A 12,352-nucleotide genomic window follows, 5' to 3' on the forward strand; every position below is an offset into this window, starting at 1 on the left:
GAATTAATTGTTAGCTGCAGCCCTAAACACAAACCCAATCTCATTCAAGTCAAAACTCAGACGCAAGATGAATAGAATCAGCAGAATATGGCCTTTTGCCTTAATTATGTTGCAGAGTGGACTTTGATTTCCTCGTTTAACATTTTGAGATGCTTTTCAAACAACAGTTTCTGTGTGCGTTTTGTGTTTTTGGTCAGGCATGATGCTGGGAGGCGGTTGTGGCAGAGAGCTGGCTCACTGGATCATACATGGCCGCCCTGAGAAGGATATGTATGGTTACGACATCAGGTACATCAATGCACAGCACGACCTGTCTACAAACCCACTGAGGTGGAACTTAAAAGTACTAGAAGCGGCGGCTGTGATCCCCGGAGACGGAATAATTACGTCGGAATGATCGGGGCTTTTAATGAGCGTTGATCCTCTTTGATGATTTCTTTCTCTCGCTCCCGTCTCAGGCGTTTCCATAACTCGCTGACCGACAACGCGAGCTGGATCAGAGAGAGGAGCCACGAGTCGTACGCGAAAAACTACTCGGTGGTCTTTCCCTTTGATGAGCCGCTGGCCAGCCGAAACATGAGGAAGGACCCTTTTCATCAGGTAGATGGTTTTGATGAGTCGCCATAGGTTGCCGTTTTTTTTTTTTCCCTCCTCTTTACATCTAACGACCCTTTAATAATGAAAGGAAATGGGGATGAAGAGAAGTATAAACTATTCATACATTTTTAAACATGTTGTACTTGGACAACCGACAACACACACAGTAACTCCACAAACGCTTGATTTCCAGGCTATTCAGTCTGTCCTGTCACATTTAGTAAAGGTTGTTCCTGTATATTTATCTGAATATCCTGAATTATGTTTATATTAAAGAAGTTAAGTCTGAGTAGTCAAATTAGATAAATTATCTTTTTAAAGCCTCTACTTTCAATGTTTCCTCAATCTTAATAATATTAAGCATAACTTTGGCTCTGTTGACACCGTTCGTTAAGCTGCTCTTCTACTTTTTGTGAAAGTGTCGACACCGTTGTGTATCTCCCTTTCTAAGGATTTAGACCGACACCTTTTGGCTTAAGCCGCGGGGAAGGGGGTAACTTTCTAGACCCCTACACACATGGTTACTGAACGCGATGAAACCGGTGTACCACTTAAAGTCACATGATCAACTCGGCTGCCACGTAACGCCAACAGTCATCTTTGTTCGCTTCCTATATTTTTAGCGGTTTTGGTGACTCACTTCTTCTTTCAAGCCTTTCGCTTGCCTCCCGTTTTCATTCCCCGCGCATCTACCCACGGCCTTCACTCGCATGTCTCTCGTCTCCTCTCTTCCTGACATCCTCCCCACTACAATTGCCTCTCTCCTATTCATACTTAATCTCCGTTTCCTCTCTCCGTCTTCCTGCGTTTGTCACTGTCTTTGTTCTCGTTCCAATCCGCCTTTTGTGTGCGAGGAGAAGAAGAAGAGGTGCTGCCGTTCCTTCCTCTTAACCTCTGGAGCCGAGGCATCTGATTGGATAACTGAGACGGCAAACATACAAAACCCCCAAAGTTCTGCGCGAACGTGTGCGGTCGATCATTATTGTGTTCATGTCAGTTGTGGCTTTTGTGGTTGTGCGTTTGTGTGTCTTTTTTTTATTGGATGCTTTTGCCAAGCGAGTCCCAAAGCACCGGTGACGTAAGTGTTTGCAAAGATATCATCTGTCAAGCTGTGACCCGGTCAACTGCGACCCGGTGCTCTCAGTGGGAGCAGCGACTGTCTCCCCCCGGCTCTCTCCTAATGTCTCCTCTGCTCAAAGCGGCAGACAAACGGCTGATTCATGCTCTGGCACATGGGTTACTTTTATTAATGCGATCCTCGACAACTCGACTATAAATGATACACTTGGCTTCGGTAGCTTGGTCTCGGATGTCTTTCAGCTTCCTTTCTCTCCTCAGCGCCGGCACAAACTTCTAATGGGCCTCAGCGCCATATTTTATGCATCAATGACCCACTTAGCCTTGTTTTTCGGTTCTAGACTTGCTTTACCTTTTTAACTGTCGCCATTTCTACCCGACCCCCCTCGACCCCCCGCCCGCCCGTGCAGGCATTCACTCAGAACAGATTACTGTCACACAAATTGCGTTAGCAATGTTTTCAATGCATTTTGTTAGATCATGCCTACTGTTTGCTTCCAGCTTTATTTAGCTTCCCTGACACCTTTCATGCAGAGTTAATCAGATTTCCCAAAGGGCTTTTTTTAAGTTGTTTTACTGAATAAGCAAAGACGTGAAGGGATGTTAGTGACCCACATCTCCGTAGTGAACGTTTGATTCCGTTCTGTATCTGATTTACTAAATTCCACACGAATATAGTAGAGTTTTTTAAAAAGTGACCAATATAAAGAAAAATCCCCAAACGTTTATTATATTAGTCATCAAACTAGCATATCAGCAACATACTCGTGACGTCTGATGAGCGTCAAAGAAGCGTATCGTCTCTCTCTAAAGACCACACGCTGAGTGCAGTAAATGCCGCTATCTGCATCACTTCCCCCGTGCTGATCAGCAAATCCTGGTGCCCTTTAGAGGGCTCGTAATTTGATAGCGGAAATTAAGTCCTTTATCTACTGTGAAACATATAAGCTGATTGACACCCCAAAGGCTCAATAGTGTGAGCGCGCAGCTGTGGCACGTCATCCGTCCTGTTGCATAACACGGTACCATTAAGACTAAAGTCCTAAACTGTCACATTACGCTTTTTTATATCCGGCACAGAAGACTTTAATTTGCATAACAAGTGGAAGATGAGATATTATGATTTAATGCTAAGCAGCTACGGTTTAGGGCACCTAAAGAATAATTGCTCTCAGACGGACAGACGGTAGCTTGAAGGAGACCTCTGTCCCTGTGAGACGAGGCCCTCGGCCGCATGCCCGTCAGACCCCTGCTAATCGCTCGCCGAGTGCCATCACCTAGCAACTGGCCTACTGTTGAGAGAGCCGCCGACCGACAAATCAAAAAAAAAAAGGAATGCACACGGAAAAAGGGTCTAATTACTATTTTTGAAACGTTTTTGTTTACCGCTCCGGTTGTCAATGGGCCCCGCTATGTATCACGGCTAAGGGTTACTTCAGATTTTCCACCAGCTGCCCTCGTGTCTCAAATAATGAGACTGTCTGCTCTTCGGGAGGCAATGCAACATTATTTAAGAGCACAAACAGGCCGTCGCTGACACTGCTGCTCGCGCGCTTTCTCCACCTCGGCAGCGCGGGGAGTAAATATAGCTCGGTGTGGGAAGTTCTGGCAAGAGACGGCTAGCTGCCTGCTAGGATGTGAGCATAGCAGAACATACCTACCAACTGTGGGCGACGGCCCGTTTTAACGGAAATCTCTCTACGCCGGTCAAGAAATTGAGCTTTAAACTGTAATAAACGTTTTTTTGCTAAAATAGTGTTTGACCATCTCAACGAAATGAAGGTCATTTGTTGCCCAGCATGGTTTAATAATAAAGAAGGCTTATTGTGATGAAACTGCGAATAGTGATCTGGTTCATGTGTAAACTGGTTTCACCAGTACAACTTTATCGATGTGTTTAAATCTGTAGACGTTTAGGGTAAAATGACATACACTTCGTTACATGATTCTGTGAATGCAGGCTTTTAATTAAAAAAAACATCAACATTGCGAGAAGTAATCGCTAAATAGCAGACCCTGTCAGCTCTTTTCCTTTCGGTGACGGTTTGACCTCTTGTGTTCTCCTGTGTTTGTGTGTGCGACGCTTGTTTTAGGTGCTGACGCAGCAGGGCTGCGTGTTCCAGGAGAGACACGGCTGGGAACGACCTGGCTGGTTCAACAAAGACGGGGCCGCTCCTGTGAGAAAACACACACACACACACACACAGTATGGAAGCATGTGCACGCCAAGGATTTATTTACGACCGTATATATTGACAAAAGGCACTTGGAAAGTGAAACCACTGAGATGCATTTGTATTTCCACAATTAGAAAAGACTGACAGTCTTGGGCGACATTAACACAGTATCCGGCCCAATGCTTTGTCCTTCTCTGCACATGGAGACAATGATGATTGTTATTATTATTATTATAATTACTATTATCATATGTTTGTTTTTCTCTGTTTTTGCAAAGCTTAAAGATTACGATTACTATGGGGCTTATGACATTAAGAAGAATGTGAACTACAAGTACAACGAATTGCTGGGAAAAGAGTACACGTTTGACTTCCCTCCACACCACGACGTGGTAAGATACCGTATGTGTGCACGCGTGTGTTCATTTATGTGGTGTTTAGTAGGACAATGTAATTCAGTCCAATCGTGGAAGTAAACTGCAAATTCCATTTCGTTCTTTGCAGATTAAGAGCGAGTGCCTCTCATGTCGACACGGTGTGGCCGTGTTTGACATGTCCTACTTTGGGAAGTTCTATCTTACCGGACCAGATGCCAAGAAGGCGGCTGATTGGCTGTTCACAGCTGATGTCAACAAGAAGCCAGGTCAGTCTGCTGCAGCGAGACGACACACACACACACACACACACACACACACACACACACATGCACAGATGGGAGGGAAGATTGGCAGAATGAAGAGAGCAGATACATGATCGAGGGGCTTATCAACATGCCAAAATGTGAGCACAACCGTCTACCATTCCACAAAAATGTTTAATGCTGCTAATAATTGGTCGAAAAAGAATATTTTTATCGTATATGTCAGTTTATTGCCTCTTGAAATATGTGTTTTCACGGTCAACAAACTGACAGCTGTGTCTGCTTTAAAACCGGTGAATACCACAATGATCAATAAGGTCACACAATCCTCTAATCCCATTAGTATGTGTGATATATGTTGAATCCATTCAACCGTCTGATAGCTGGCGGTGGAAACAAAAACACTACCGTCTTTCTGTTTTGGTTGATGCATTTCCTTTCGACCAAGACTTTGCCTTTGAGGCTCATCGGGGAACCAAAGAACGCGCTGGAGGGGTCATTATTCCACCGCCATTAGCTTGTGCAATCAACATTTACATCACAATAAGTCAAATCAAAAAACCTTTCATCTATTTATACTTTCAGCTTTCACAGCTGCAGCCTACGTAATTTCTGTACTAACATCTACTTACAGTTTATTATCCTGCATTGAGTCTGACAACCAGATCTCACCCCACCCACGAAGGTGGTTGCTCAAAAGCTTTTTCGACATCTTTTGTTGACACACTGTGACTTTGCTTTCTCTGCCTCTTTGTCCATCACCTTCTCCATTTTTGTGCATCCAGTTCTCACTTCTCAGCCGCCGCATCTCCCCCGAGAACATCCACTGTCACACGTAACACATGTACACAGCGCTTTGTTTAGTGCTAGTGACAAAAAGGAACTGTAACAATCCTTCTTTTAAGTGAGAGAGGTCTCGGGGACAGACGCATATTAGCATGTCCATGTCGGCTCTTTTGGCCAACGCATGACGGGACTGTTTGTCTTTTTTTTGTCTCCTCTAACTTAGACACACAATTCATTACTGGCACATTATTAGGATGACGACTTTCAGTGATGCTCTCAGCTTTGATTAAGTTTTTTTTTCCGTCGTAACTGTCGTACAATTAGACGAGGTTCACACGTCTGAGGCAGAGATTCATAATCGTTTTTCCCTCAACAGGAAGTTGTGAACTTGAATTGATTTTAAAATGACGGAGTTGTTTCAAAGGATATTCGCATTGGCCTGTAAAGTCTTGCGACATGAATAAATAGCGCGTCTGTGTTCCACAGGCTCCACTGTGTACACCTGCATGCTGAATAAGAAAGGAGGGACGGAGGCTGACCTGACGGTGAGCAGACTGGAGGCCGGAGCTGCCAACCTGCCGCTGGCACCGCAGTCCGACGGTGAGAAACGGAGAGAAAGAGTGTTGTCCTCATATCAGATCGCTCTCTGTCGTTCTCACTCTCATCATCCTGTTGTGTTTTTGTCATTTTAACTTTTATTTGATCTGCCGATCTGTCATTGTGTTCTCCTATTTCTTACTCTACTCCTTTAATGTCCTGTCACCCAGTCTATCAATCTATCAACCTGCCGTCATTCCTTCTCCCCTTGTATGTTCATGCATCTATCATTGTGTTTGGCGTGTTATTTCTCATTCGACTTCAGTTTTCTGTCAGTATTTGCTCGATGGTTCGTTGTCGACGCTTCTGTCATACTCCTACTAACCCGCCTTTCGTTGCCCCGCCCTCGTTGCAGGTGACGCGTACTACCTGGCCATCGGGGGCGGTGTGGCAGAACACAACTGGAACCACATCAGAACAACTCTTCAGGACCAAGGCTTCCACTGCCAGCTGACGGACCACTCCGAGGACATGGGGATGATCAGCATCCAGGGACCCAAGAGGTGGGGGACAAATGTGGTGTGATGGAAATGCAGCTGAGACAAAGGACAAAAGGAGTGAGGGAGGGAGGAGAGGAGAAAATAGGGAGGTATCTCCAAAGAGGGGTTGTGATACGCATCCGGCAGACAACAGGTGGGGAAGCCGAAAGCACGAGCTGTTGGATCGATAACGGCACAGCGGGTTTAAGTGCCTCTTTTAAAGACTTGGCCATAGGCATAAGAGGTGAAAGAACACGGCGACGGAGGTTGATTGCAAAAAGGAGGCGGAAGCCGAAAGGTTGGAGGCTAATTCTGCGGTTTAATGTGGCCGTTGGCTTCTTCACAATGCCGTAAAACCGTGCAAAGTAAATTAGAATCAATGTTTCATCTGCTTAAGTGACAATGATGAGGATTACAGCAGTTTACGCCTTGGGTGAGGTACAAGGGCGTGACCTGTTACTATCGAACCTTAGTCATAGAGGGACCTATGAAAAGCATACGAAGAGCCACTTGATTCAGTCATGTTGGGACCCTGAATGCCACATGATTCGACCTGTAGTTTTTTTTTGCTAGCGTCTCATAGTAAAAACTAAATTAAACATTTCACAGCATTCCAGGAAACCAGGAAACATTTATTGGCCAAAATATGTCAAACATACAAGGAATTTGTCTTGGCGGTTAGTGCGCGACAGTAGACAGACAAGACAACAGTGCACAGGTAATAAAATAAAGTGGAATGACATGCTAATGCAATGGGTTAGTAAGAATAAGGCTAAGGCTATGGGTTAGTAAAAAAACAAGGGAATAAAGTTAAACAAATTTTAAATATTAAAAAGTTAAAAAGAGAAGTATTAAGCATAAAGTGCACTAACAAACAAGTAACAGACAAGAGACAAAGTGACAAGTGACAAAGTGATGAATTGCAGTTAAAGTGGCATGTGCAGTGTGAAGGGGAGTGACCGGTGGAGTGTTATAGTCAGTCAGTGGGGGACCGGGCTCTGTTGATGAGCCCGACTGCCGACGGGAAGAAACTGTTCGTGTGGCGGGAGGTCTTAGTCCTGATGGACCTCAGCCTCCTGCCAGATGGAAGGGGCACAAACAGTTTATGTCCGGGGTGAGAGGGGTCGGCCGCGATCTTTTTAGCTCGCTTCAGAGACCTGGAAGCGAACAAGTCCTGCAGGGACGGCAGATTGCAGCCGATCACCCTCTCTGCAGAGCGGATGACACGCTGCAGCCTGCCCTTGTCCTTGGCTGTGGCTGCAGCGTACCAGACGGTGATGGAGGAGCAGAGGATGGACTCCATGATGGCCGTGTAGAAGTGGACCATCATCGTCTTTGGCAGGTTGAGTTTCTTCAGCTGCCTCAGGAAGAACAGCCTCTGCTGAGCCTTCTTGGTGATGGAGCTGATGTTCAGCTCCCACTTGAGGTCCTGGGTGATGATGGAGCCCAGGAAACGGAAGGAATCCACAATAGTGACGGGGGAGTCACACAGGGTGATGGGGGAGGTTGGGGCTCTGTTCCGCCGGAAATCCACAACCATCTCCACTGTCTTTAGAGCGTTGAGCTCCAGGTTGTTCTGGCTGCACCACGACACCAGATGGTCAGACTCCCACCTGTAGGCGGACTTGTCCCCACCAGAGATTAGTCCAAGTTTTGCCTCCCATCCATCAGAACCATCCTCCAATGATTTCAACATGCATGAGAAGTGTGTATGGCGCAGGGGAATGGTGCTACAAATACAAAGTTTGACATTTTGCCCTTTGTTCTTCCCCCTTTGAGCAAGGCACGCCACCTTTTTACCTCTTCTCCATCTCGTTCTCTCCTCCACTACACCCCCCCCCCCTACTCTGTTTTCTGTGTTTGCTGTGTCGATTTTCTCTCTGTGAGGCTTTTTCAAATTTTCTGTCTTAAGTTTCCAAGCTCTGAACCCTCAGGGCTTTGTGTGTTATTCTGCTCACTCTAACTCTTCCCAGGCCTTCCCTCTCGGCTCAATCGCCTATTCTCAGGGTCCTCCACTCACTTTTATTGCTTACGTCAAATCAGAAATCAGTGCATCACTTGCAGGGATAGAAGTATATATAATATATATTGTATTATGTATATGTAATATATATATATATATATATATATATATATATATATATGTGGTCTTCTGAGTTCCTCGGTTGTAACGAGAGGTTATTTGAGTCGCTGTTGCCCTTTTATCACCTCCAACCGGTCTGCCTGTTCTCCTCTGACCTCTCACATCAACAAGGTTGTGCGTGATAATCCCAGTAGGTCGGCGGTTAGTGACGCACTCAGCCCGTCTGGCACCAACAACCAGGCCACGTTCAAAGTCCCTTGAATCCCCTTTCTTCCCCATTCTGATGCTCGGTTTGAGCTTCAGCCAGTCGTCTTGGCCCCGTCTACAGGCCTCGCATGGCCTAAATGCGGCCATGTGATTGGCTGATTAGCGATTTGTGTCAACAAGCAATTGAACGGGTGTAACTAATAAAGAGGCCGGTGAGTTTAATTATTTAAGGATATCGATTATGAAATTCATTGCGAGATTGCGAGGGTTGAGGGTTATTGTATCGGTGGACGTTTCCTTGTGTGAGCGTCAATAATGTAAAGGAGATTAGCATGTTTATTGCTTCCCTCTGCACAGTGCCGTAACGACTCATATTGTTTCTTGGGTTTGTTTCCTTATGAAACAAATTGATCTCTTCAAAGTTTGGCGAGATGGAATATTGCAGCGTTTATGGAAATTTTGTCTCCCAGAGACGTCTCACTCCAATTCTCCGCGGTGCGGGGGCGGGGAGGGTGGCGAGACTCCGATATTTTACGCTCACGCAGCTTTGGCGGCATTATCCAAAGGGTGAAACTGTGCCAGATTGTTTGCTTTGTAATTCTGAACCTTATTTATGATATAGGAAACAATCTGATATCCTGCAGGAGAGCAACGTGTGTGTTTGCAGGGGAGAGGCAACACAGAGACACATATTGGTGGTTGAAAGACTCCGTTTCCCCAACCCAGCACGCACATGCACACAAACAGAGCAATTCAGTGAATATATATATATATTTATAGCTAATTGGCCCCGCTCTGGGTCATGGGAGTTCAGTGAACAAAGCGTTGCTTGAAGGAGGACAGCCTGAAGAAAATGTCAGCCGGTTCACCAAACTGCCAGATGCATGCATGCATGCATGTATGTATGTATGCATGCATGTTTTCATCACATGTGACTTTAGCCTCATACATCCAGCTATGACCACATTGATTGACACCCACACACCGATGCACCGACGTGTATAGCAGAGAGAAAAACATTAGCTGAACCCCATCCTTAAATATCTTCAACCCTGGCTTCCTTTCACACTGCTGCAAAAATATCTCCCAGAAAAAGCCTCTACCTGCCCACTCACCAACACACGAGAAGCAAAATAAGCTAAAGTTAGTCCCCTTTTTCCGTTGAGTCATGTTTATGTAATATTGATTTTAGTGTACATGTTTGTTTGTGGGAGGAGGAGAGATACGTTTCTACATCAAATATTAGAAGGGCGCTTGTAGTTTTTGTAGCTGTGTTTTCTTAAAACATTTTTGATGTTGTTGATCAATTTGGGTTTTCGTCTTTCATCACACAAAGTGCACAAGACAAATGCATTGACGGATTGATGACCGCTGTGTTTTCTCTTGATGTGTAGCCGAGAGGTGCTGCAAGAGGTGTTGGACACGGACCTGAGCAATGAAGATTTCCCCTTCTCCACACACAAGGTTGTCAGCGCAGCAGGGCACCAGGTAGGAACACTGCGCGTTTCTACAATATATATACACCCTTTATCCCATATATCCTATACCTTTTTAAACCCAGCTGCATTTTTCATGTGGCTTACAGCCAAAAAATGACGTAGCCTCAGTTTGACCTCCGCTCTGTTCCTGGCCCGTGGTCAGAGAGGACATGTTGTACCCGCTCATGCAGCGACACATATGTCCACGCACATTTGCCCCTTGTCTCAGTTGCTATCGCATAAATTATGCAACGCTCCGGTGATTACAGTCAGCGTCTTCTCACCAAGGGTTTTGTGTGAGCTTGTGCGCGCGCGTACGTGCGCCTTGCTTGTGCCGTCTTCCAGCCGGTTGCAGTTCTCGTCTGTGGTGACATTTTAATGGCGGCACTGCTGCGAGAACAGGGCTCTCGCTCTCTCTCTCTCTCTCTCGCCCTCTGCCCCCCCTCGTAGCTCATTAGCTTCTCTCTCTTTGCGAGTCGCCAGTTGAAGTGCGGATGTGTGTTGGGTCATGTGGATTCATGTTTGCATGCATCTTTGTTCTCGTGCCCTGCGTGTCCCTGTTTCATGTTTCTCTGGTGAATTTGATAAGTGACAGTGTGCATAAGATGTGCACTTGTTTCTGTCATTAAGTCTGTCGCCTGTGTGTCGCCGGTGTGTGTGTGTGTGTGTGTGTGTGTGTGTGTGTGTGTGTGTGTGTGTGTGTGTGTGTGCGCGCGTTTGTTTGTGAGTAAGCCCGGGCCTGCTGTCCTCCCCAGAGTTTCATTCATGATGTACATATGGGGCCCGTGGTGATCCTGGCTGACCAGATGGCCTGGCTTTCACAGCACCCACCGGGGAAACTATTGGAGAGATTTTTTACCTCTTTTCTCTCTCGCTTCCATTCTTTAGCGTTCACTCATATCATTCTGGCGTTTTTTAATTAAACACATAATAATCCAAGTCCCTGTAGTTTTAGTCGCAAGCCTCCTGTGTGCCATATTGAGCCTGTCTTTCATTTAACTCGTGTAGATATGTTGGAGAAAACACACAGAGCTAGTTTGTGTTTCGGGAACAACAAAATGTCTGGTCTCCGTCGCGCTGATCCTCCGCTCTCTCCCGTCCAGGTGCGAGCTATGCGTCTGTCGTTTGTCGGAGAGCTCGGCTGGGAGCTGCACATTCCCAAAGGCTCCTGCCTCGCCGTCTACCACGCCGTCATGGCTGCCGGCGCCAAGCACGGCATCATCAACTCGGGCTACAGGGCCATCGACTCACTCAGCATAGAGAAAGGTGACGCGCGCTGTAGCTAACGGAGCCCTACGAACCGGATCCGGCTCGTGTAAAGCTTTCTTTTTGGTGCTTCTGTCATCCTCTTCCCCTGCTCCTCAGGGTACCGACATTGGCACGCCGACCTCCGTCCGGATGACACTCCCTTGGAGTCGGGGCTGGGCTTCACCTGCAAACTGAAGAGCTCCGTGCCGTTCCAGGGCCGTGAGCGGCTGGAGAGGCAGAAGCAGGAGGGGCTGAGGAGGCGCATCGTGTGCTTCACCATTGATGAGTCAGTAAAGCTTGTGATTACATGCCAGGCAGAAAGGGAAAGGAAAGAACATTTAATGATTTTATGACATGAAAAAAATTGTGTAGTGGAGCCATTTAGCGATGTTGCACAAATTGATTGTGTAGAACCATAATGTAAATATGTATACGGTGGTCTTACTTAGCAGAATTCTTAATGTTGATGAATTTACCAAATGTGCATTGAGAAAACGTAATGCTGATTAAGACGTGCAGATATATTGTGTAACAGGATCATGAACGCGGGAGGACTCCCTTCTCTTTTTCTCCCCCAGGAAAGTACCAATGTTCGGTCTGGAGGCCATTTTCCGAAACGGCACTCCTGTTGGTCACCTGCGGCGTTCCGACTACGGCTTCTTTGTCGACAAAACGATCGGATACGGATACATCCGCAACCCTGATGGAGGAGTGGTAAGAGCCTTAAACACATAACACGTACACATGTGTATACCTCCACAATGTAGCCCTGTCTTTAGCCTCTTTTGTGCTCCTCTGCTGAATAATCTTTCTCTTCATTTTGTCTCTATCCTGCCCATCTCTTAATAAATTAAAAAAATGTTTTCCAGAATAATGAGATAATCCCACTGGGTGTTTATTAGAAAAGGGGAATAAAGATAACAATTAATTCTTAATTCTAATATCACAAATATCTTTCTATTTTTTGAGTTTAGTAACAAATA

The 12,352-nt window shown here is 45.9% G+C and overlaps 1 protein-coding gene across 2 annotated transcripts in view; it reads left to right on the forward strand.

Annotated features, from left to right (window-relative positions):
- sardh (sarcosine dehydrogenase) overlaps positions 1–12,352 on the forward strand; it is a 28,075-nt gene that overhangs the window by 13,045 nt on the left and 2,678 nt on the right. For both annotated transcript variants that reach the window (XM_040198349.2, XM_040198350.2), the window contains 11 exons: positions 198–288; positions 459–600; positions 3,768–3,851; positions 4,130–4,243; positions 4,356–4,494; positions 5,764–5,877; positions 6,230–6,377; positions 10,038–10,131; positions 11,225–11,387; positions 11,487–11,655; positions 11,948–12,083. In XM_040198349.2, the coding sequence (XP_040054283.1) occupies positions 198–288; positions 459–600; positions 3,768–3,851; positions 4,130–4,243; positions 4,356–4,494; positions 5,764–5,877; positions 6,230–6,377; positions 10,038–10,131; positions 11,225–11,387; positions 11,487–11,655; positions 11,948–12,083 (1,394 nt within the window). The remainder of the gene's footprint in view (positions 1–197; positions 289–458; positions 601–3,767; positions 3,852–4,129; positions 4,244–4,355; positions 4,495–5,763; positions 5,878–6,229; positions 6,378–10,037; positions 10,132–11,224; positions 11,388–11,486; positions 11,656–11,947; positions 12,084–12,352) is intronic.

This window comes from Gasterosteus aculeatus, chromosome 14, assembly GCF_964276395.1.
Source record: "Gasterosteus aculeatus chromosome 14, fGasAcu3.hap1.1, whole genome shotgun sequence".
Lineage (NCBI taxonomy): Eukaryota > Metazoa > Chordata > Actinopteri > Perciformes > Gasterosteidae > Gasterosteus > Gasterosteus aculeatus.